Source organism: Sinohyriopsis cumingii, chromosome 6 (assembly GCF_028554795.1).
Source record: "Sinohyriopsis cumingii isolate HCF-2022 chromosome 6, ASM2855479v2, whole genome shotgun sequence".
NCBI lineage: Eukaryota > Metazoa > Mollusca > Bivalvia > Unionida > Unionidae > Sinohyriopsis > Sinohyriopsis cumingii.
The window spans coordinates 7135219-7160587 of record NC_142966.1 but is presented as its reverse complement, the minus strand read 5'-3'; the positions used below and the strand labels follow the sequence as shown (position 1 = coordinate 7160587).

At 35.7% G+C, this 25369-nt stretch overlaps 1 protein-coding gene across 1 annotated transcript; it reads right to left on the bottom strand.

The window, feature by feature from the left end:
- Positions 1-12385: 12385 nt before the first annotated feature.
- On the bottom strand, positions 12386-17066 carry LOC149796325 (trypsin-2-like). The gene is made up of 6 exons (XM_089960980.1): positions 16977-17066; positions 16168-16318; positions 14746-14839; positions 14024-14189; positions 13297-13457; positions 12386-12621 (listed from the first exon to the last, which is right to left on the bottom strand). The coding sequence occupies exons 1-6, from the start codon at positions 17020-17022 to the stop codon at positions 12463-12465; spliced, it is 777 nt and encodes a 258-aa protein (XP_089817106.1). The 5' UTR covers positions 17023-17066; the 3' UTR covers positions 12386-12462.
- Positions 17067-25369: the final 8303 nt, after the last annotated feature.

Below are 25369 nucleotides of genomic sequence, written 5' to 3'. Positions count from 1 at the left end.
GGTAAGGTGAAATGATTGGGAAGTCGCACTCGCTTCTGGTACACGATTTGATAGACTTTTTCCAAGGGTCGACTGACGATGTGATGAGAGGGTAAACGTACAATCTTGTTGGGCTGATAGGTGGTCACTTTAAGTGTTTATCTTCTCCAGAATGCAAGGCTTCTTTCAATACGTCAAAGTTGACCACTCGACTGGTACGATAATTCAGAGTCAATCCTTTCACTTTACACTTCGTGTGCACTTCTCCTTGTTGTTCCGGTATTCGTAGCAGTAATTTTTAGGACCGCCACTGACAAAACTTAGAATCTTGTCGTCCGGGTGCTCCTCTGTCCAGGCTCCTAAATGGTCTCCTTCGATGTCAGGGTGCTGTTGTCTCGGGTGATCGATGTAAATGCAACTGTCCGTGTCAAAGTACAGAACACGTTCCCCTAACAGTTCTAAAGCTTCGTACAATTTTAAGCGAGCATGAGCTGTCACGTAAGCCGCAATGATGACATTTCCAAAGGGGTCGTCTTGTACAAAGTACAGATCTTCTTCGTAATTGACTAAGATAAACTTTTCGCGAACGACGTCCAAGTGTTTCATGAATTTGGTTTTCTCGTGAATCATCTGGAAGTAGCGGGAAGGTTCTGTCAAATATTCCGTCTTGGGTAAACACGGGCGTTGTGCCATTTTGCCCCACAAGCAATTTAACATCACTTTGGCAAACGATCGCCTGCCTTCGTTTTTCTCGATGTGATCTAAAGAGATGCCTTCTTGTACCCAGTATTTCTCTTTGAATGTCTTTCGGTCTTCCGGAGTGTGACACCAGGACGGATACCACTGGCTTCTTGCTTTAGTTTCAAAAAGGCATCCACGTAGTCGGCGAAAATGCCTTTCTGAGTGGGGTCACCCTTGTGGTATTGTTGTGTCTTGGGAAAGTGGCAAATTTCATACACTTCTAACAGTTGGTATCCCATGTCCAGAGCTTTGAACAATTCTACGCTGACCCACGTCCCCGTCAAGGTGCGTTCTTCCTGACTGTGCTGACAAGGCTGGTCTTGGTTGCACGTTTCGGCACAAGTACGGCACAAAGGAAACATCAGTTTGCCTTGACAATGGTGAGGTAGTACCGGATGGTACAAGTCCGTGGGAGGCAAGACTTTGCACCTGATCAAGCCTTTGTATTGTCGAATGTTTTTCAGGTCGATGTGTTCCGTCAACAATTGTGGGTGCCCTGCAGGAAAGCGACAATATTTGCACACGTAGGGATACAGCGAACACACGTCCAAGTATTTGATTTCTTCTCCTTTCTCTTCGTCGGCTTGGTACAGCAAACAGGTGGCATTGGTCCTTCCTCCGTACAAACTATCCCTCGGGTTCAGCGGGTCCATGAACTGGTGACTTTCCACGAGGCGTTTAAACTCGGGATCGGTTTTCAAACGGTGATCGTACTCGTGTTCCCACATTTCCACCACTTGGTATCCTTCCTGTTCTAACTTTAGGCATCGCTGACAAGTGTCCTGGTACAAGTCTTCCATAGTTCATTGTAAAAACTGATTTTTAGTGCCACGATCAGGGTAAAAGACGGTTCATCCATGAAATAAGCAACCGTTAAACTCGTACACGATCTTGAGGTTTTCTAAGTCCCAGCCATCGACCGAATGCGTTCCGATGGTCTTTTCGCCTCCTCCGTTGCAGGCATGCTGAATCCATTTGTCTTCCTTGTCGCACAAGTAATGTAACCAGCGTAGAGCTTTGAGCGAGTATTGACGTTTGACATAGTTGGTCGTTTGAGGACTGATGACAGCCACGGTGTTTTCAGGCATGAATCGTTGCCGGTACACTAAGGAACACGCTTTGGCAATGGTGCAAGCTTCTTTCAAGGAATCGACCCCTCCGTGTTCCATGAACAGTTCTCGAAATTTTCCACAGCAACGCCGTAAAATGTCCACGTCGGAACGACACTACTTTAGCATTTCTTCCTGAAAGTCGAAAGGGTCCGAGGCGTGAGCCTGGTACCAAGCGTAGAAAGCTTCTCGTTGTTCGGTACGCATGTTGTCGGGGTCGTAATAGTGAGCCTCAGGCAAATGGGATAGAACGGCATATTGATTGGCTTCCGTACTGAAAAAGTGAGGAAAGTACCCTTTAGCCATTTCTGTCATTTCAAACGTTTTAGGCATTCGACTCAAAGGCATGGCCAAATAGCTCATCGAATCTTTAAACTGTACTTGTCCCACTTGCATGAAAATGATTTTGGCTCCGTTCAAAGTCACTTTAGGATGCTCGGTGCCTTGTTCCGTATAATACCTCAAAAGAAACTGTCTATCGTATCCGGAGAAATTGTGAGCCATCACCGTGGCATGCCGATGACAATCTCCGTAACGTTCGATGTCCTCTTGGCTCCACGTCTTGTCGATGGGGTCTAAGACCCATTGTGCGAAATCGGCTAGCGTGTTCGGTACCCGAAAGATTTTTTCACGTCCTCCAGGAATCTTGCTGCAGTGAGGGCAATAACTGAAGATAGGTTCTTGAATGCACTTTTCGCACGCTCGATGAGCCACGCAGAAATTAGGAATGTGAATGCCAGTCTCTTGCATGCATTCAAAATCGAAAAAGATGAAATTGCCTTTCTTCTTCTTGTGACCGTCCTCTTTCTCTGGTTGGGGTTGGTATTTTTGCACGTAGCATTGGTGTTCCAAGTCCACGATGTGGTGACAAATGTGACACTTTTTCTTTCCTCGACATACGTGTGCCTTGGCACTATTGGTACATATGCATTGTCCACACGTAGCGCACAATCTCAGGAGGTGGCAAGCACATTTCTGTTGTGAACCTTGCTTCTTTAGATGTTGTTGGTAACAGGCACGGCTGACAAACGTGCGCAGACAAGCAGGACAATGCACTGGTTCTTGTCCTTCGCTCAGACAGGGTGGAGAGGCCAAACATCCTGAGCATTTCGATCCACAATGTTTGTGTTGCTCTCGATTATTATAAGCATAGTCACATTTCTCACAGTAATAACCGTATCCCAGGAATCCGGTGATACTGGTAATGATATCGAAATGTTCATCGTGATGATAGAGGTGAATGTATTTTCCATTCTTAAAGTCTGTCCCTCGAAACAACAGAGGCCCACGCACTTCTTGAGGGTACACTTTCAAGGTGTAGCGTGGAGCTAGGGCATCTTGCAATTTTTGCATTTCAGGAATGCCACAGGGTGTGTCTGTGGACAGGCCGGCTTGTCGTAACAGGAGTTCTGCTTCACTTCGTTGTTTGGCTCGGTCCGATTTTTGAATAGTTTTCCAGGTTCTTTTCCATTCTACCGTGTCGTTCTTGTTGGCATAGGTTCGTCCCACCATGATAGCCCTGGCTAAACACATCTGGTCTTGAGAATTGTGAATTTGGACGAGGCTACGCTTGATGCTGCAAAGGTCGTTCACCAATAACACCTTATTGCGTTGTCCGGCCCCTTTAGGAGGGGAGACGTGGGTCATGTCCAGTGTGGCTTTTCCATCGGTGATGTCAAACTGGTCATTAGATTGTTGCACGTGTTGAATCTTGTCCATGACTTTGGAAGCCGTCAATTCTGCAGGGGTGCTAAACTCGATCCAAACAGGGGATTTCAAACCGTCGTGTTGTATGGAAAGTCTCAAGCGATCGTCTTCTTTGGGTTGACACTGTCGCTTGAGTGTGGTAAGCAAAGAATCCCACACAACGGTGATGAAACCTTCTGCTTTCTCTAAGGGTACGTCGGACTTGAAATCTTTAAACTTCACCGTGTATTTGTATGCCGTGGTTCTAAATTTTCTAGAGGAGCGATTTTCTGTCTCTCGAATGGAGTAGTATTTTTCAGGGTTAACTAAGGGTGGTGAACTTTGTTTAGAGGGTTTGGATTCTGGTTCACTCATGTCCTCTTCAAAATCACTAGCATGAATTTGTGCCAAGACTTCAGCTCTGGTACGAGGCGATAGATCACGTTTCTGCCTCTTACTTTCTTCTTTCTTCTCAAATGAATTGGATGGTTTCATCTTGAAAGCAAAACGTCAAATGAGTAAAGTTTAAACACCATGGACTACTTTATAGTCATGGCAGACCAGTGTATATAAAGGGTATGTGTCTTGTCCTTTCACTGTTCATTTCACTCTCAAACTGAGCACAACGATGGAAGAGACTAAAATCGAACATTTCATCAGCACTTTGCGAGGGGTCATTAGAAAATTTTCTTCAGACCAGTCGTCGGACTACTCTCCTTCCCTTCGAGATAAAAGTCAAGATACTTGCTATATCTGTCAGAAGAAAGGGCATTTGTCTTCAGAGTGTCCAGACCGTCAAAAAAAGCAAAACAGGGGTTAAAAGAGACAAAAGTCAAGATATCTGTTATCATTGTCAAGATAAAGAACATTGGTCTCCAGATTGCCCAAAAAAGAAACAAGAGGAGTCAAAAGAAGAGAGGGATTCTTCAAAGGAAGAAGAGAAAGAAGATGAAGAGGAAGAAGAGGATGAAGAAAGCAGACAGCTGAAGAAAAAGAAACAGGAGAAGAAAAGAAGAAGGGAAGAAAGTGAGGAGGAAGAAGAGGAAAAGACTGTGACTGTCAAGAAATTTAAAAAAAACAGAGAAAGTAAATAATGAGACAGAAGACGTCTATGAACTTTTTTTAAAGTGTTTTGTTGTGAATTGTGAATTGAATTGTAAATATTTATAAAAGAATAAATTAATTATAAAAGGTAAGCGTCTTTGGGTTTTTGATTTTAAAATAAGAACCTATACTCACGCACTCATACACAGACACGTACTATAGGGGTAAAATGGGGCTTTTATTAGTTATTGGCAATTGAAAGTCTATCTCTTTTCGAGAGATAGGGGTGGCCCTGAAAAGGACCTTTTTGGTGTAGGGGGTGAATTTAAGCAATCAACTTTAACTGCCTTAAGCCTTTGCCACGGCCAAGGCCTACTTCTGATGATGATGATTTGGTTGAAATCACTAAGGGCGGTACGGTAGGCTTAGTCACAGGGCTGGAGCGTTTAGCTCGGGAAGGTCGTATTCTCTTAGGTCGTGATAAAGAAGTCTGATACATCTGTATCAGACTTCTTAACTCCGCTAACATGTCCAACAGTACCGTGACGGTTTGACTTTCACCCTCTTGTTTCTTTGCTTCTTCTTCTTCTTCTTGTTTTTTCTTACCTCTTCTTCTTGCTGCTGTTGCTGTAAGAGAAAAGCTTGTTCTGCTTCCTTTTGCTGCTGTATAAATTTCTCCAATTCTTCTTTCTGTCTCTGTCTAAAATTCTCCACGTGTGGTAATGAAGGAGAAGGTGACGAAGGTTCTGGAACAAATTCTAGCGAGGTAAGAAAATCCACATAATCCCAATTCACCTCTTCTGAAAGTAAGTCCGGGTTCCCTTGTGTAGTCTCAACGGCTGGTACACCCCAACTGATCGTTTTCTGAGTTTCCGTCATGTTGAAAAACTGTCGCATGAATTGACTGCGCACAGGCGCTAGCGAATCTATATAGACTACGTGACGTCACAGACTGCTCTCTTCGGATTGGACGTGGGCTGACTGAATTTTGTAACGCGTGTTTTGATTGGTCAACGAACTCAATCCGTTTCAATCCTTCATCTCCCTATAAATAAGTGCAGTTCACTGCATTCCTTCACCTGTTACTCGGCGCCTCAAGATGTGGACTGACGTACAATCTTCCACGCTTGTGTCTTCGATGATGTTCCGGACGGACATACCCATGTATGTCCGATCCAACTGGACAGTTATCCACAGGACAGACACCAGCCTGTGGATGCGAAGAATCTATGTAGAACGTCAAGGATGCCTCAAAAGAGTGTTAATCTATGGTCCTACAGTGAGGCGCAGCCTAAGGACAAGAAGAAGACCAATGCGGTGCCCTTTATGTTAATATACCTTAATATTAACATAAACCCAAAGGCCCTTTTCAGGGCCACTGCTATCTCTCGAAAAGACCTTGACTTTCAATTGCCTACCCCTTTTTTACTTTTTTTATTTTTAAAAAAAATCCCATGTTAAATTTCCCTTGTCGCTCAACAGTCCCACGATTTATTTCCCATGTTAATTTCCCCTTGTCGCTCAACAGTCCCAAAATATATTCCCCATGTTAATATCCCCTTGTCGCTCAACAGTCCCAAAATATATTTCCCATGTTAATTTCCCTTGTCGCTATATAGTCCCAGGGGTTTTCGTAATGTTAAATTTCCCATTGTCGCTATATGGTCCCAGGGGTGTTTTTAATGCTAATTCCCATTGTCGCCCTATCGTCCCTATTCACTACTTATGTTGCTGTATAATATGCCGACAGCTCTTGCTTTATGCAGTCTACTAGGAGTGTATTTTATGTCTTTGTTTGAATATGCAAGAATTCTGTAATACCTAAGAGCTATAATAATTTCTACTGAAGATTTGTTTTACAATAACACAGCTCTAACAATGATAGACCTTATTAAAGGCATACAATTTAGAATCAAACAATACAAAAATTCTAACAATAATCTTCATTAAAAGTATACAAATTTAAATTACAATTTCAAGATTGCACCATATAAAAAATTGATTAAAAATTCAATAGTGATATTGACATCAAACATAATAATAAAAATCAATCACAACCAAACATAAAATGCCAGTTTTAACGGAAATGGTGTCCAGGAAAACAAGCTATTATCCTTTTAAAATTACGACATACTTGGGAGAAAAGAAAAGAGAGACGTAATTGGGAGAGCGATATGCAGAGAGAGAGAGAAAGAGAGAGAGAGAGAGAGTTTGTCGCTAAGTCAACGCCTCTGTGACAATATACAATATATCATACATAAATCCTAAGCTAATCAAGCATGAGTAAGGACTTTACAGATTTTATGAAAGGGACTATACAGATTTTATGAAAGGGACTATACAGATTTTATACAGATTTTATGAAAGGGACTATACAGATTTTATGAAAGGCTTGTTACGGTCCAACCTACGTCATTGACCCTTGACCCACGACAAGTCTCGTGTCAAAGATTAATAAACGTTATTAAATTACAATAATGTGATTGGTATAAACCTGTCAGATAGAATTAATTATAATCCATGTTTTTTTCTGTGCTCGTTTAGGTAGTATGGTGTAGTAACCAACCGGTGCCTATATAGAGATTAGCTGTATCTATATGTAACAGATGTAAGAATAGGATGCATGCAAACGGTCAGTTGTCACTTGACAGTTACTGGCTTTACAAATTACTTGATGTTTACCGTTTTAGAGATCGGTTATAAGATACTGATGAATTATCCATCCTTTGTCACAACCATTTGGATCGCTTTGGGTTTTTCTGCATTACCTTTTCAATCTCATCCGATGGAAAAAACTTATTAAAGTGTTTGAAAGTGTCAAAGTCTCTCGAACCAGCTGGCATTAATATCTTATATTATTGTCTTTGGTGTGCTAAATCATTTTGGCAAAAGTTGGCTTGTAGCAAAATTAGAGATGGGAACGTACTTTGAATCGACCTGGTTTTCGAGATGGCGGCGTCCGTTTCAAAGTTTTGTCCCATACGTTTACCAGCAGTAATTTAAGTAACATAACAAAGACGATAAAGTGTAAGTTATTTATTTCCGCTGATTTACTTTTCAACTCTCACCAAGTGATGAGATTGACTAAAACATAAAGCCATCGACAAAATCCACCTGTATCCTGCGCACTAGGATTGCGAAATTGAAATTGAAATTGCTATTAAACAAAGTCAAACATATCGATCAACTAAACTCAGATCAGAAGTTAAACCAAATTCCATGGCGTAGAAAACATGCAAGAAAAGTGCTCTTGCTTTTCAATGCGTATGAATTCCACCTGAATAGATGCAGAGTTAACGTCTGTTACAAAATGAAAACAAACAGAAAACATAAGATTCAACAGCATTGCATTGATATCAACAGCTTGATCTGCCAACGCTGCCAACTTTTTCAACTTTAGAATTACACAGACTTATGTCTGTATGGGATGTCTTCGTCTTTGCATTTATTTTAAATAACTATGTGTGTGTGTGTGTGTGTGTGTGTGTGTGTGGTATCATTGATATAGCACGAGTTGTATACATTTTTCATTAAAAAGGATGCAGGCGCGCCGAGTTTCCTTTTAATGAAAAATGTATAAAACCAGCATACACATGCTTGTATTTCCAGCGAAGATAAGACTGACTATAAGTAACTGTGCATTTACGGAATGAATGAACTCTGGACAGCCCTGTCCAATGTGTCAGCCACACAATGTAGGTCATAACCTTATGGCAATCTCCTTTGCAAATTGATACGCTGCTTCTTTTTGTTTTTGAACTTCTATTTTTGTTAATATTTATTACATAAATATAAGACATACATCTGATTTAAAAAAGAAAGATGTTTAAATGAAGAAATGAGAGCACTACAAACACAGCATGGTTAACTATCTGAAAACTGAACACTGAACGCTCTGGTTTTCATTTACTGGCTAGCATATTGAAACGACTTGGAAAAACTTAGGGGGAAAACAAAAGATAGAAAGATAAATGTGGACTCATGAAAAGTGTTTATTCAACCATTTAAATGTATTTACCGTTCATCTATTTCTTTGTTGTGATTTATTTAGCATTGCTACCAACTATATAATTGTTTATATCTTTCATTTCGAACTTTTCCCTTTCATTTGCTTCGAGTGACTACATTCTTCCATCATTCATAGGTCCAGAGACGTCGTCTCATGACACAGGCAAAAATACATCACGCTCGTTTTTGAACGGATTTTTGCTGGTATCATTCTATGAAGATCCACGGAGAGAGAGAGAGAGAGAGAGAGAGAGAGAGAGAGATGCGGTGGCGGGGTTGGGAAGACTTACAATAAGGACATTTATTCATTGTTCATTCCCTCATTTCTTTATTGGTCAATTAGTCTTCTGCCATACCAACCCACACAGCGATAAAGAAAGTATATGACTGCCTTTTAATATATATAAACAATTGTTTTTAGACGCATACTAATAGGTTTTATAAAAGACGAAGAAATAAAAACAAAGCATTAAATAGATTACATTATGTGTATTCAACATTGTATCACTTGTAGGATGAACACTGTATTAAAATCTCATGGGACGTAAAACATTGGCCGTTACGAAATCAAAGGTTCTTGTAGGTTTCTTGGTGTAAATTCAGTTTTCTTTTTTCCCCCTCGCTCCACATACTTCCCATTGCTCTCTCTCGTATGGGGGGGGGGAGAAAGATAGTGGATTTCGATGAAATTCTGCACCATGATTAATTCATTTAGATGACCAAGATTATTAATATTCTTATCATTATTTTATTATAGCGCTAATAATCAATCAGTAGAAATTCATCATGGGCGGATCACATTTTGAAATATCAATACGATATATATATATATATATATATATATATATATATATATATATATATATATATATATATATATATATATATATATATACGATATATATACGATATATATATATATATATATATATATATATATATATATATATATATATATATATATCTGTGTGTGTGTGTGTGTGTGTGTGTGTGTGTCTACCACATACATTAAAACTAAAGTGGCCTTGAGAAAGTTTTAGCAGAATGAAATTTGTACATACACAGTTCATAGACCCTGGAACATAATGAACCGTACACGTGCTACGTCTTTCTTAACCTAATTTTGATGTTAATTTTCCCCTTTTGAATTCTGACACATAATGACAAAATTATTGAATAGTTTAAATATGTATGCAATTTTGGCAATGGGATTACATATATTATGGATTAATTGCAAAACCCGATGGTACGATATCAGACAGCAAGTAAACGGTGTTGATACTCTGTTCATGCTTATATTAGACGTTGAATTCAGACACAATGATCTGGGATTTTTTATATTAAATATTGGGTGCAATTTTTCAATGGAATTACATGCATTATAGATGAACTGCATGCCACGATGGCACGATAGTAAGCGGTGTTGATACCCTATTCATCATACATATTAGACATGAATACAAGTATATGTGCCAATGAGTTGTTCTCTGATAAAAGTAAAATAATGTCAAACCCCGCCTTAACGCGACCCCGATATTAACGCGATCCAAGTTTTGGACCCTAATTATCGCGATATAGCGGGGTTATCGACTCTACTCCCTCAACGCGCATAGTTTCCCTGCAAAGTCTCCAGAATACGCCAGGGAAATATGAGACATACCGGTACCCATTTAATCCTGGTGTCCAGTTTTAACAGCCCTACGTCACTAGCATACGTCCCTGTGCGGTCATTATAGTTCTTGTGCTTCTTGCTTAATTGACCTATCGCCACGTGTCAATCATGCTGATCAATTAACCAATCAGCGAGCGTAAATTAGACACACCTCCAGACATTGCTTTCATTTGCCTATTTCCTCCGACAAGCCGCTTGTGGCAATAATGAATTGATTAAGATTAGTATTTAAAACTTTTGCAATTATTTGTTGATTTCTCGATCGATACGGATGAAAAGAAGTCAGTGGAAGCCTTGCAGTTTGGACAGTCGATATCCAGATCGTCTATTCCTTTCCGGAAACATCGACAAAACTTCGATAGATAAAGATTTTCTTGTGGTCGATCAGCTGAATGCGGAGTGATCAGCTGAATACGGAAACAATTTATGGTGATCACAATATGTTTGTTTGCATACGAGTATATAGAAAAGCTTGTCCTGTCGATGGCTTGAAGAAAAAAAAAAAACAACAGAAATTGAAATTGAATGATATATGTGAAAATAAACGTTTCTAGAATATATGTGGAGAACCACCTAACTTTCGGGCTTTGCTGTATATTTTATTCGTAAGCATTGAACCCTCGACTGCATTGTTTTATAGTTTGAAAGCGTGCACTTTAATATTGGCTTATCCCAAATATATTGATTTGTCCTCTCGATTTTTACGACATTTGAGTGACTCTCTCTTTTCTCGTCTGAAGGAGGGGTGGAGATACAAAAATGTTATAATAAAGAAATAAAGCAATGGTTTCAGATAATTATCGTCCCAGATATTAAGCATGCATTTACATAATTTGTAATAAACCTGTCACTTAAACTGAAACATATTTCTTTGCCAAATACTACATGTTTGTCGGAGGTTAAAAGGTGGTTGTGACACGTGAATTGGCAGGCGGAGCGATCTATCATCTCGCGTAAGGTCAATTAGTGAAGGCTAAAAGCTATCGATTTTGCATTCTCAACTAAGAAGTGTTACTGGTACTAACAGATACATTGGCCAAAATGGGTAACATTGTTGGTACTAACAATGTCTTTGAAAGAAGTCATCGGATATCTTTGAAATAGGGCAGAATACTGCTAAAAATACAAGCTAGGTTCTAAAATAAAACTATAAATCCAGCAGCTAATAAGAAATTCTGTGAAAGAACGAGTCGAAAGATTCAACGAAATAAAGGAAATGAACGTTGGTGAGAACTGCGTACGCAAGGTATGTATGTTGTTATGTATATTTGGTTTAATTTATATTTATTTTAATTGTATTGTTTGTTTGTCAGCTTTAAAATTTTCTTATTCTATTACATGCTACTATAATATAATCTTGTCTACGTGATTTGGAATTTTTTTCGGAAATTAGTTTGACCGTGACAGTTTATTTGGTAAACACTTAAAGCTGACCTAGCTCCCGACCGTAATCCAAAATTAGTAACAGCCACGTGAACAAGTTCTTTTCTATTTATTTTTATTGTGTGAATAATAAGGTTGACATTGAAGCTGTATTGAATACCTGACTCTAGGCTTGTAAATAGTTTTATTGAAGTAAACAATTTTTTTTCTCGGAGTAAAATTATTCGTTTTTATCAAGGTCATACTGGGGCTACGTGATTTTTTATATGTAAACTTGACAACGTGATCCTCTATTTCGTAATTAGGCATTTCCAAAATTACACATTACTTAGTTTAAATAACGATGTTTAAAGTGATGTTTCACAGTCTGAGCTTAAAAACATTTGATGTCAAGTCGTTTTCTTCTGTTGTAGCCAGTTTTCGAGTTATATGTTAATTTTTCTTCAGATTATTTGAATTCATTAGAACAGTTTATTATTAGGACTTCTAAAATTTAATTCGTGGATTATTTTTGGATTATTTTTGGATTTGATATTCTGAAACCGGAAGTTCTTATTTTGTTTTTCAATTTTTCAGTAATTTTACCAGGGAAAAATAATTTATTAAATTTTCAAAGGCAAGTTGTTTTCACTCTTCTTGTGTTACTGTTTATTCGAGCCTAAACACGTAAAATAAGAATGTATGTACGCAGAATATTAGACATTTGACACGAAAGGCATGAGGCAATCATGCTTTGAAACACATAAATAAAGACACAGATGGGTTCTCATTTGAAACTATATTTATTTGGCTTTTAATTTAGCCAAAATGTCGACATGCCGAATCCAAGAGATACCCTGTTTACAGAGTGTTGATCTTGCTCTTGATCCAGGATTCAAAAGTACTGACTCTGGCGTAGACACTGGGGTACTTTGTACCACTTGTTCCACATCCGCTGATTCCCCATGATGTCACACCGGCAAGCACGCCATCACAGACCAATGGGCCACCGCTGTCACCCTGTGAGAGGAAAAATGGTTGTTAGTAACTATTTCTTTTTGACTCTGATATCGATATCGAAAGATATGTAAAGCTAAGTCTGGTTTTGCTATAATACTTTTTGTCTCTCAATAACGTTGTTATTGATGAGCCTTTCTTTACAGGATCGAAAGTGTAACTGGTTACCAACCCAATTAGACATATTTCAATTCTTTTTTTACAGAGGAAAATGTTGGCATGCGAATAAGAAATTGAATATAAATTTATGGTTTACTCAACTCTTTTCCTCAATATATAGAAACAGTTGTAATTATATTAGATCCAATACTGATTGATATTTCTCCTAATCATTCGACATATCAGACCCATATATTGTAACATAATGCCGAAAACAAACTGGTATGTAATATTGCGAATGTCACATAAGTAATGTTGAATAGATTTGTTGATTGATTACTCACAGTCATGTAATTTTCTTGTTACCTTCTTAAATCTATACAATCAGTCCAATGAGGGAACAAACAGTATGGAAAGGTATCGAAGGTATTCAATATCATTTCCCTCATTAGTGCTAATAATTAATTTGACACACATTATAATGGAGAAGCATTCCTCCCTCTGTCCCTCTTGTGTGCACGTGTTAAAATATCACAAACTAAAATTTAGTGTGTGGGACATTACACGTGCTATACTTACGTTACATGAAGCGGTACTTGGGGCATAATCATCAAATAAACAGACATGAGCATTGGTTATTATAGCTCCAGAAACGGTCCTCCATCGGTTCTGGCAATCGGTGTTTGATAGCACATTAATCTGCACTTCTTGCAGAGCATTTGGCAGAGTTTGGCTAGCACCTGGAACACCAGACATCCGTTGTAACTATATATCAACATACGCATATGCAGAATAAATTATTTCAAAGAGAAAGGACATTTTTTTTGCAACAACGCGCTCACCCACTGTATCTTGACGGCATTCGTGGTAGTGACGGGATTAATTCAAACAGCGTATTTCACAATGCTACTAAAATACAATACGTGTTGATCTTAACGAACATGATTTTGAATCATTTTGTGGTCCAGTTTCTATAGATTACAATAAATAGGATTAGTAAATAGTAACAATAAATAGTACGTTTATAGGAACTGAGGTGCTGTCACTGGTGAATACACCAATTATTCCTTCCAGGTTTATTCATTCAGCATTCTCTGTCTCCCCTATAGATTCGCACCATAAAGCTATACTTGCATTCGGTTTCTTAAGGAAAGATGAAAGCATATACTTATTTAAAATTTTGCTGTCATTAACAATATATAGTGCACAGAGTTACTTTTCATAGAAAATAATCGTGAGACTTTAATCTTGAAATTCTTCAAATTTTGTGGTTTCGATTTGTATTTCTCAAGCAAATTAAAATTACTAGTTCTTCCCCAGCCACTGATGATGCATCTCATTCCGGCAAAGTCACGTGTTCCACTGGCGAGGGTGATTGGCTGAACACCTGGGCTGAGAGTTGCTGGTTTTGCAAGTTTGACCACTGCAACATCATTAGCGAACGTCCCGCTTCCATCATTGTAACGTTCATGCTAAGGTAAACAAAATGACAAAAAATGTTTGAAACAGATCCATAACGTATCATTAAAAGGGTTCTAGTTTGTTTCATTTTATCACGGATAGTTAATGCTAGATATTCTGGGTTGACGTTTTGAAACTACTAGGTTATAACAAATTTCAAATTTTAATTAGAACGAAAAAGGTTTTTTTTTTCTTCTTTTACAGTTCGTCTTTCATATATATATGAAAGTAATTGGAATTTTACACAGAGCCATTGAAGTTTTTTTTTTTTTCTAAGGGGGTGTTTATATTCTTCATCTCATGTTCAGGAAATGACAAATTTCACAAGGCAATACCAAAGGAGTTAACACGTGTTTATTTTATTACGGGTCCGTCACTCGATCAACAAATCTACCGCTGTTTCCGATATACGAAGGAACTTATCTACCGGCTGATTAATCTGTTGGTAAATAAGGGTCTGCGCTGTTTACAGGTAAGACCCTGATAGAAAGGTGATGATTCTAACTTGTATAATTGGTTACATGTAACGATAATTGGAAAACCTAATATCTGACAATTAATACTGACCATTATTATTTGGGACACAGCTATTTCTTCATCGTATTTGTCCTTGGAATTTCTCAGGTGTTCTCCTACGACGACTCTGAAACTACTTGTCGTGCTGCAAAAACAAGAGGATTAAGATTTTTTTTCTTATTATTAAGTAGTCCTATTTACTTTTAAATCAATGTGCACATTTCAATCCATGCTAAGCTGTATGCGTGTACCATGAATTTTCAACAAGTATTAGTCTCCGTATCAATCGGAATTTATTGATAACAAATTTAAATTTATTCAGAACATAATTCGCATTCGATCATATTTGATATAAAACTACATACTTGTATTTTGATGTCCAAGAAAAGCAAAAACAGAAATAAAAACAAAAACAAAAAACCCTACATATAACTTTACTGCCGTTTGAAAGAAACTGTTAAAGACAATTCGTCCATATGCGAAACACATCAAAGTGTTTTTCTGCCTTCAAAATAATGTTGAAGTATTATACATTTCGTGTTATACATCCTTTGGTTGGTTAAGTGTTGAATATGATTCGTTTCGTGTTATACATGCTTTTGTTGGTTAAGTGCTGAATATGATACGTTTCGTGTTATACATCCTTTGGTTGATTAAGTGTAGAATATGATACGCTTCGTGTTATACATCCTTTGGTTGGTTAAGTGCTAAGCCCGTACTCTCGAGATGAGAGGCTAAAGCTCAGAATCTTGAAATCAGATTTTATATTCCATGTATACCAAACTGATATTTGACATGATAGTTGAAAATCAAAAGATCAGATTTTATACTTCATGGACATAATTAATTGATTTTTGGCATTGGCTGTGACACTTCATGTATGCCTACCTAATTAATATCTGACATGATAGTAGACAAACCAATGGTCAAAGTATATATTTCATGTATACCTACCTAGCTGATATTTAGCATGATAACAGTGATACCAACTTTCAAAATTTATACTTCGTGTATATCTACCTTTTATACTGAGAATGAGAAGGTAGGAATCAAAGATTTTATACTTCATGTATAACTTAATTTATATTTGACATGATATCAGAGAAACAAAGACCAGATTTTATACTTTATGTATCCCTACCGAATTAATATTTGGCAGGTTAGTAGAGACAATAAAGTCAAGAAGACCAAGAGATTTATTCGTACCGCTAATCAAAGTTACAGACTAAATGTTTTTGGACTTTGAGCTTTACCTCGAATTCTCTTCTCAAACACTGTCGACGATATGGGGGCCGCCATTACGGGGCCATGTTAGTCGTCTGACAGTACGGGGCCAGATAAGTCAGCTGATAATAAGGAGCCAGGTCAGTCATATGACAATACGAGACCAGTTAAGTCAAGTATAAATCAGACTCAAGCGTAAGAATTTCATATCATAAATTAAAATGAATGAGAAACTTTCCGGCAACTTACGCTCCATCGACACAGTGGGCAGCAGTCAGAACCCATTGTGGATCAATCAGTGAGCCTCCGCAGAAGTGGGATGTTGACTTCAGAGAAACCTGGTGGGGATGAGCATTTTCCACCGCGGTAGTTCCACCGATAATTCTTTCCAGAGAATAAGCTGTAATAATGATAATTGTAGTGGGAAGGAGCTTTGCTGATTCAAAGGCACAAATTTGTGTCTTAAATATAAAACTGAAAAAAATGTAAGAACTAGCGCACATACTAAGCTAAACGCATTTCGTCCATTGTTGTGGTTTTTAATTTTCGTTCAGTTAATAAGGCATGAACATCAGTTTTAAATTATTTCAGAAATGCCACACATATAGTTTTAAATACAGGTACATGTAAATCGAGCAAATGAGGAGACTTATTCTAAAGAGTCAAAGTCATTTAACAACAATTTTTGTTTCACACAATGACACTACTGGCAAACAGGAAAATAACTGACAGTCATCGATTTGGTGTTCGACTAATATAGTCCGTTTTAAAAATATATCTGAAATAAATTATTGCAGACGACATTTGTGATATTCCTGACATTGGAAACTGGGACAGTGTTCATGAAATTTGAATATGTTGGAATTTCTCTAGGTTGATTTTCGGGAGTACTTTTTCAGTATGAATTCGAAAGCCAGGCTGTATAATACTACTTGCATCCTATCTTACAGTCAGAAGCAGATCAATCAAAATCTGAGTAAATCTACGTCTATATAAGGTAGGGAAGAAATATAGCGAGTATGTATAGTGTGTTTATATTTTAAAGTGTAGGTACATACCCGATGTCAGGCTCAGGAAGGACGCCAAAACGATGATAAGCTTCATTTTCGGTCTTCGGACTGGTAGTGTTTGCTAGAGTGACGATCTCCCTGTAGTTCAGTCATTTATACCCTTGCCAGCATCGCACGTGGGAAAGCGACATCCCCATTCGTGACGCAATAATTCTTCAAGAGTCTCTTTCACAGTCACTTTTAATTTTAAGACGACTGTTACATGAATTATTTGCCTTGTGCAATAAATTCTTATTATATGCGGTGACCACAAGAGTCCATTGCACGGACAGGCTCTTAAATGGTTCTAAACTGATAGAAAAACAGCATATGCGCAATCTGGATTTTGAAGAGAAGAAAGATATATAATGAAGAAGCAGTAAAAGAAAAAATAATAAATTCCTAATGGATATTTCAGTGTTTTGCGAAACGAAGATCATTACCGCGTCCTTAAACCTCTAACTTAAAATAAAAAATATAGCATAATCTTTAAGACCAGAAATCTAAACTAATAATGTAAAAGATATTATCTCCCTACTTTCCACCTGAAGCAAAATGTCTTAAAATGCATGAATGTTTTGATTATCGTTGAAAATAAGATTTCATTTAGACTTCATGCGTATAATGAATACTGGTACATAAGCAACACACACTGATTTATAACTAATTGATGATTATATATCAATATGTGAACAAAAATGGATCGCAAATGTGGAAATTAGACGGATATTATCGCGGTAGGTTACACGTGTACATAACAATAGCATAAACACCATTTTTTGGTAATAACTTTGTACAATCTAAACATCTTTTTCACACCACGGAAAATGTTTCTTCTTTACCGTTATCTTGAAACTACTTTTCATATGACCAAAGTTCCAGGCGGAATAGTATAAAATTTACATAAAATCACAACCATTTTGAAAGCGTTTTTACATTTTTATCAATTCATACAAATGTGTAAGATTATTTTATCGCTATTTCAAGGTGCCTTAGAGACAGACCCTCCCCCACACACACACACACACACGTATGTGCTTCATTGATTGTTCCCAACCATTGTATATTTGATCAAATTTGTCATATCAATTAATATATTACAACGCTTTATCCATAAATTACAACGGAATATAGGCAGGTTGTAAAAGGTAAATCATGTATATTACAGTACCTTTAAAACGAAGCACTGTTCGCTCATGCATTCAAGTGTGTACAGTTTATTGCTTAATTTTGTGCCCCTCTAACAAATAGTCACTTTAAATTGATGGTTTATTTTATCGTGTGAATACTTCATCCGTCGTAAAACTTTCGAGCGTAGCACTTGTTTCCCAAGGCAACACATGGATGTAGAGAGGTGTAGTGCTAACTATTTAAAGCAGACAAAAGTAAGGGAACGCGCAAAAAAGTAAGGAAACACCATTCCCTTGCGTTGCCTCAGCACCAAAATCCCTATGGATGTATTCATTTATTGATAGATAGCTATTTGATTTATTCAAATTGGATCAATTTACTTGCTCACAGATCAATGGAATAACGTCTTTCATCTTTTTTTTTTCTTCACCTGTATCAAGTTTGATATTTGTTTCATTATTCTGTTGCAATTTATTTTCATTCTTTATGTTATTGGTTTTATTCTCTCGCTCTCTCTCTCTCTTCCTATGTATGTATGTATGTATGTATGTGTGTATATATATATATATATATATATATATATATATATATATATAGAGAGAGAGAGAGAGAGAGAGAGAGAGAGAGAGAGAGAGATGTATATATAGATATATATGTATACAGATATATATGAATATATAGATATACATGTGTATTGTACAGAGATATATATGTATATATAGTTATATATATACATATATATATATATATATATATATATATATATATATATATATATATATATATATATATATATATATATATATAAAGAGATTAAGATATAGATATTTTTGTATATAGATATCAATGTAGATTTATATGTACATATATATATATATATATTTATTTATAGATATATGTGTATACAGAAATATATAGATATATAGATGTATATATAGATATATATAGATGTATGTGTATGTATAGATAGACATGTATGTATGTGTATGTATAGATAGGCATGTATGTATTTGTATGAATAGATAGACATGTATGTATATTTTCTATTATATTTGTTTGTTTAAAAAGAATCCAGATCTTCTATGAATTGTTTCTACTTCATGCACAATAAATCAATATTCAGGTAAATTGCTAACACAAAGCGGAAATACTTTATTTTGAGCTACAATGTATGATATCCTTACTCCTAATCAAAAACGTAAAACATGCATGTGTTTTTAAATGATTTTTATTTATACATTTAAAAATAAAGTACTATTTTATTTTATGTTAGGCTGCGAACTACTAGACTTTGTTAATACAATAATATTGATAAATCGCTGTGGTATATTAGGATAAATACGTTTTTACTGTCCGTCAGTAGACATTGATATCCTTCTAACCATGTAATTTCGATATGATTTTCTAGATGCTTACGTTGTCTAGTGGTAAACATGACCGCTTCAGACGCCAATAAACCAGTTTCAACCCAAAAAATATATCATCATATTTTTTTCTTCTTCATTTTCTATGTGTTTTTTTGTGTTTAACTTCAGTGAGAATTGTGCTACTATTTATATAACCTGTGAGAATAAAACACAGCAAACGCAAATGTTAAACACCAGACACTATACAATAAAAATTTGTTACCTTACTCTGTTATACCTATCGTTAGCCAGCACAAAGTATAGAAAGAAACTATTCTTACACTGAGCGAATAACGTATATATTTTATTTCTTTGCAGATTGGAAAATTCAAAATGATAACAAGCATGGTGTTTTATTACATAACATGTTACAAGTATTATTGAAAAATCGCTTATTGCCGTAATGTGAAATATAAATGATTTGTAATGGAGTAAATAGGGACGGTAAGGGAAGAGAAAGACTGATGAGAAAGTTAATAGAAAACTTGTAAAATTTGTACATATGTTGATTAAAACCCACAAAACAATAAAATAGTTTGTGTATGAGAGAATTATTATTTTGTCATCAAATCATTAATATTTTTGGAAGGAATTCAGAACTCTTTAAAGGCATATAAATTATTTTGCTCTTGTTTATCTAATCATGCTAAACACTAAGAATTTCTTGGAAATTATTAAGTTCATAAATAGTATCCTATAACAAAATATTCCCACTTACGTACTAATACCGTTAAGTACTAATACCGTTTCGTACTAATACCGTTACGTACTAATACCGTTTCGTACTAATACCGTTACGTACTAATACCGTTAAGTACTTAATACCGTTAGTAAAATACTTTTGTACACAGACTAGAAACTTCTGCTGGATAGAGTAGCCCACTGAGAAAAATTGTTATCAAAAACTTTGACGTTGATAGAGCATTTTTTTGTTTTTTATTTTTTTTGCGGTAGGTCAATGTATGAACTGCCATGTAATACATTGTATTTCATCGTATGGAATAACATTTCAGCAGTCATCTCAAACTTCTCACCAGAACCTGATTCGGTGAATTCGTCTATTTTTTTCCACATTTCTTGACGCATTTCATCGGCTAGTAATGAAAGATTAGTTCCAAGCAAGGCACGCCGTGATTTTGCGTTAATACAAGTATTTACAATTCTTCATCAACACTGTCTCGAAAAGCATGTAATCTTGAGAATAAAATGTGATACTGTACTAATATTTTTAAACCCTTATGGAGATCATGTTTACGTTTTATAGTTGGTTCTAACAAATGAAAAAGATTTGTCGAAGGTAAAATTTGCTAAAACGATTTGTTTATCAAATTGAAAGCTGTTATTAAATCCAGCAAAAGCGGTAGCTATTTTTGTTGGTTCTTTTGTAAGTCTCTTTTTTGCAATATCACGTAATCTCAGCATTGTTATTATATATTAAATATCTATTTACATTTTCTAATAAAAATAATGACACACAATTTAATGATAAGCGCACACGAGCAAGAGTATTATTATACGCATTCCTAATACAGCTTATACGCTGGAAATATGTTAGGGTTTGTGATACACATCAAACACAAGAAACCGTTTGGTGAAGCGAAATCAGCTCATTATAAAATCAGCCCAAGTTCAGAAGAAGATGTAAATCAAACGGAAATGTTTTAAAAAGCTTTCATATATTCATTGTTTTGCAGAGACTTTCCAGAAGGACAAAGAGTGAATCGTATAAACAGTGCTGTTACTGATGAGAACATTAAAACTTATCTTTATAAGATTGATTATCAACCACATCCTGTGTTTGATCTTTATGAAGGCTCTGATAAAGGAATTATTAGAAATATGAAAATAAAAATGCATTATGTAAATTACAAAAAAAAAAATGTGGATATCTTAGATTAAGTATACGAGGAAGAATAACAGATGTTTTACTTAATATAACCACAGGTTTGTTTATGAGGTTTGTAACAGGCCAATACAAAACGGTTTAATTATCGACCACATCAACGGTATTAAAACCGACAATTGTCAAGAAAATCTCGAACTTGTGAAATATAGCACGTGGATTAGGTGGTAGTATTAATTTCAAATGTCCAGCTAAACCTATTATTGCTAAAAAATATTGAAACAATTGAGGAGCTAAATTTAAACAAATTTCAGCTGCTATTCAATATTATTAAATACAGGCAACAGCGGTAAAATATGTTGCAGATGGTGCCATGAAATCATTAACATCACAAATAACATTTGATCGAATAATATTCCGATATGATGATAATTAAATTCATTGTAATTTTTCTGTAAGTTCTCCTAGACTAATCCTGGTATGCCACCATAACATGATAGCTTCTCTTTCATAAACAACGATAACAACTACATCTTCTTGGAAGTTTCTTTTTTCTGCTTCCGTAAGCAGAATTTTGTCATTATTTCCTTTAGTTAATATTAACTTAACAGAAATATATTTTTTGTCTGGATCAGAAAATCATTTGTTACCGCTTTCTCAAGTTCGACATAATTCATGATTTTTGCTTCTTCACAATATCTTATTTTTCTATCACTATATTAATTAAATTAGATTAAAATCAATTACAATACGAATATGCTAGAAAGACTAACATTTTTATACAACACACCATATGAAGATATTATTGTCAAACCAAATGCCAGTTGCGAAGTCACCAATAAAGAAGCTATTGCTGACGAAGTCGACATCATGAACGAACTTCTTGCCAGTGACTTCGTCACTGAGGAAACAAATTCTGTAGTTGATAAGAACAATTAAGGAAGCCCAACAACCAGCCGATACAATGTTAAGTATGTATAAAAAAAATTAATTTTACAGTAGACGAGAATCAATTGTTTCAGAAATGTAAACATTCCAGACCGACAGAAAAATATAAGATTTGATTTTATATTTGATAATTACTCTGATGATAATTTCTAGTGATCGACGACGATATTTGATACTATTATATAAACCGATAAAATGTAAATCTGTCTTACTCAAATATGACTGAATGCAATATACATTATCTCACAATTTTAAAATATCGCTAGTTGGTAATCAACTGTTAAATTTGTCGTTATATTCATGCCATTTTACTAAAAAAAATTTTAAACTTTTTTTGCAATAAATTTCTCAGTTATAAATATATCTTGCTTCGTCAGCTGCAGTTCTGGCTCTTCGAAGCCAATTACTTGTTCCCCTGATAAATATTTTAGAGAGTACGTAACAGGGATTGTCGTTAGAATTTTATCAACAATAAATACTTCTTCGCTCCAGTTCAGAGTAAAGCCTTTTTCAAACAATTTGTTGTTAACGAATTCTAACCTTATCTCGAATTTTTATTTTATGTCTACGATACATATTTTCGTTCGCTAATAAACTACCATTTTTAATTGCGTCTTTTGGTGACATTTTAATTGCTCTGTGTTTTATGTTAATGTATTTGTCTACCATTTGCTGAAGATCATTGATGTATCTGTTTGAGTTTTTCATTGTTAGATGTTTGTGGATAACGCTTTTACCCTCGTTTCCAGTAATATATTTTTTTATTATTCTGATCAAGAAACTGCTCACACCTTTTATTATAAGTGTACTAACATGGTAATTACTAAAAATGTCAATAACATTAAAAAAAATTTTTTTTAACACTATCAACTCCAACATTAAGCTGAGCATGACTTGACATATCTACTAGATCTATCGTCCAAATATCATCAACAGCATTTGCTACAACTTTACGTCGCAGAAAATGTTTTTAGTCCAATGAAGTTCAGTTGCAATTTTAATTTGAAGAGTCTCCCCTAGCGAGCCTCTACCGAGGCGAGGCTTTCTACGCCCAGACTCTCCTAGTCCGAATTTATATTTTGTTACAATTAATCCCTAAAGAAGTTTTCTGTCAATTCGTTCTAGCAGCCCAGTTGGCTTCTTATCACGCAATTCGTTTAACATTATCTTATCACATCCATTTTTATCTCGTTCATTATCAGGTAACAAAAATCATGCCGCATTGTTATCGAATCAACCTGATTATAAGGATCTCGACCTGTTACTGGATTGTCCTTTCCATCGAGTTGTTAATCTAGCGGATTATACGGACCAGTATATCTTTGTCCTGTCAATGTCCAACCGCCTTATGGTTTTGGTAATTAGCAAATTAATTTATGTATATCAATGACAGCTCCGATTAATTCTCAAAGCGCGCAGTAAGTAACAATTGTATCTTGTTTGAAACAAAGATTTTTATCACAGCTGCAATAGCATTTCATCTTCAATAATTATTTCCAGATTAAACAAGCAATCATCTACAAGAATAATTTTATCACCTGAATTCGTCAGCAGTGGAATTGTATATATCCCTTTACCAAGTATTGTCAGGAATATAATTTTGTTCTACCACAGATCGAGCAGATACGTTTTAACGTTATCCTATTGTTTTTAGGTTTTGTTTCTTTCTGACCCATCCTGTGATTCAGTTTTAGTTTTACATTTGAGGTAGTATGCTGTTGTCAGTTTGTTGTACATACATGCTATTTAAAATTAAAATATGTTCAGTCTATTGTAAGAAAACTATACGCATATAAAATTAATTGCCAGGATATCATTAGCAATAGAAGGGTGTTCGTCAAACTATAAAATAAACTTTAAAAAATTATTATTCAACACCTTGTGTTTCAACATTTGTTTGATAAACATAAAATAGTAATATTCACAAGCAGAAGTTACAACAGGTTGTATTTGATTGGAAGAATATTTTGCTTTTTAATATTGTCTGTTATTATATATCTTGATGAAATCACTTCGAGGAAGGCCAACTGAGTCAAAATAATTATTATTGCAAGCTGCAACCCAGTGCGTGTCAGATCCGTCATTAAAATTATGTATATTAATTGCACGTGATCCACTTGCAGACGCTTCATGAAGTTCGTTCTTAGAAAAAACTACGTGAACTTCTTTTTTAAAATATGTTAAGCATTTCAAAATTACTGAACGCCTTTAGCGTTTTGTGCCCGGAAGCATTAATCCACGAACTCCAATTCCCACAAAAGTCTGCAATAGACTGCCTGATCTTTCCGCCAATAGTGGTGCGATGAATCCTTCTTTTGTTTTGCGTGAAAGTTTTATCTTTTTATCTGATGAGCGCTTTGTGTTTGTGGTTGTCTTTTTATCTCCGTGGCATTTTATTTATTATTTCTAGACCAAAATTTGTTTGACTACGTCACCGGTAATGCCATCATCGGATATCGCTCCTTTTTAGTTGCACCCGATGCTACTACTATGCATAATGTTCCTAACATTGGCAACAGCTTCGGCCATACTGCTTTAGCTATCTATCATTGCAAATGCTTGTCCAAAACAATCCGCCATGATTTGCCATTGCCATTACTTGAGACACTGACAGATTTAACACCAACGGTTTTCCTTTATCAAATTTGGGTATATTTTGTTTTGTTAACATCAATTTTCTTTGTGTGCCAGTTTTTGAATTTTGATTTGTTTTACGTGAAAATGCACGTCGTTTTGGCATTGAGGTCGCTAATTTTTTAACTTGTCCTTGTGCTAAATATATTTCTTTTACAGTATATTTTGTTGTCATTGTTATACATTCTTGACACGCAATATGAAACTTGCACAGTCGTTTTGCCTTTGTTTGCGTCAATTGTCAAATATCTATCACTGACAACTAGCGCATACACATTTAACAGCGACTAGTGTCCAAGTTACCTCGATATCTGCAGTTGATCAGATAGCTCTTTCGCTTTGCTTGTTAACATCAAAATAAAATAATGGATATATAACTCAAAATTCTTCAACAGAGATTTGAGATTTGTGATCAGCTATCCGCGTCCTGATACTTTTGC

Bases quoted from the DNA above. Each gene is read 5' to 3' on its own strand.
- LOC149796325 (XM_089960980.1), bottom strand. From the start codon at position 17,022: ATGAAGCTTATCATCGTTTTGGCGTCCTTCCTGAGCCTGACATCGG. The intron at 16,319-16,976 runs GTATGTACCTAC...TCATTATTACAG, and splicing joins CTTCCTGAGCCTGACATCGG to CTTATTCTCTGGAAAGAATT. The intron at 14,190-14,745 runs GTCAGTATTAAT...TGTTTACCTTAG, and splicing joins CTGTGTCCCAAATAATAATG to CATGAACGTTACAATGATGG.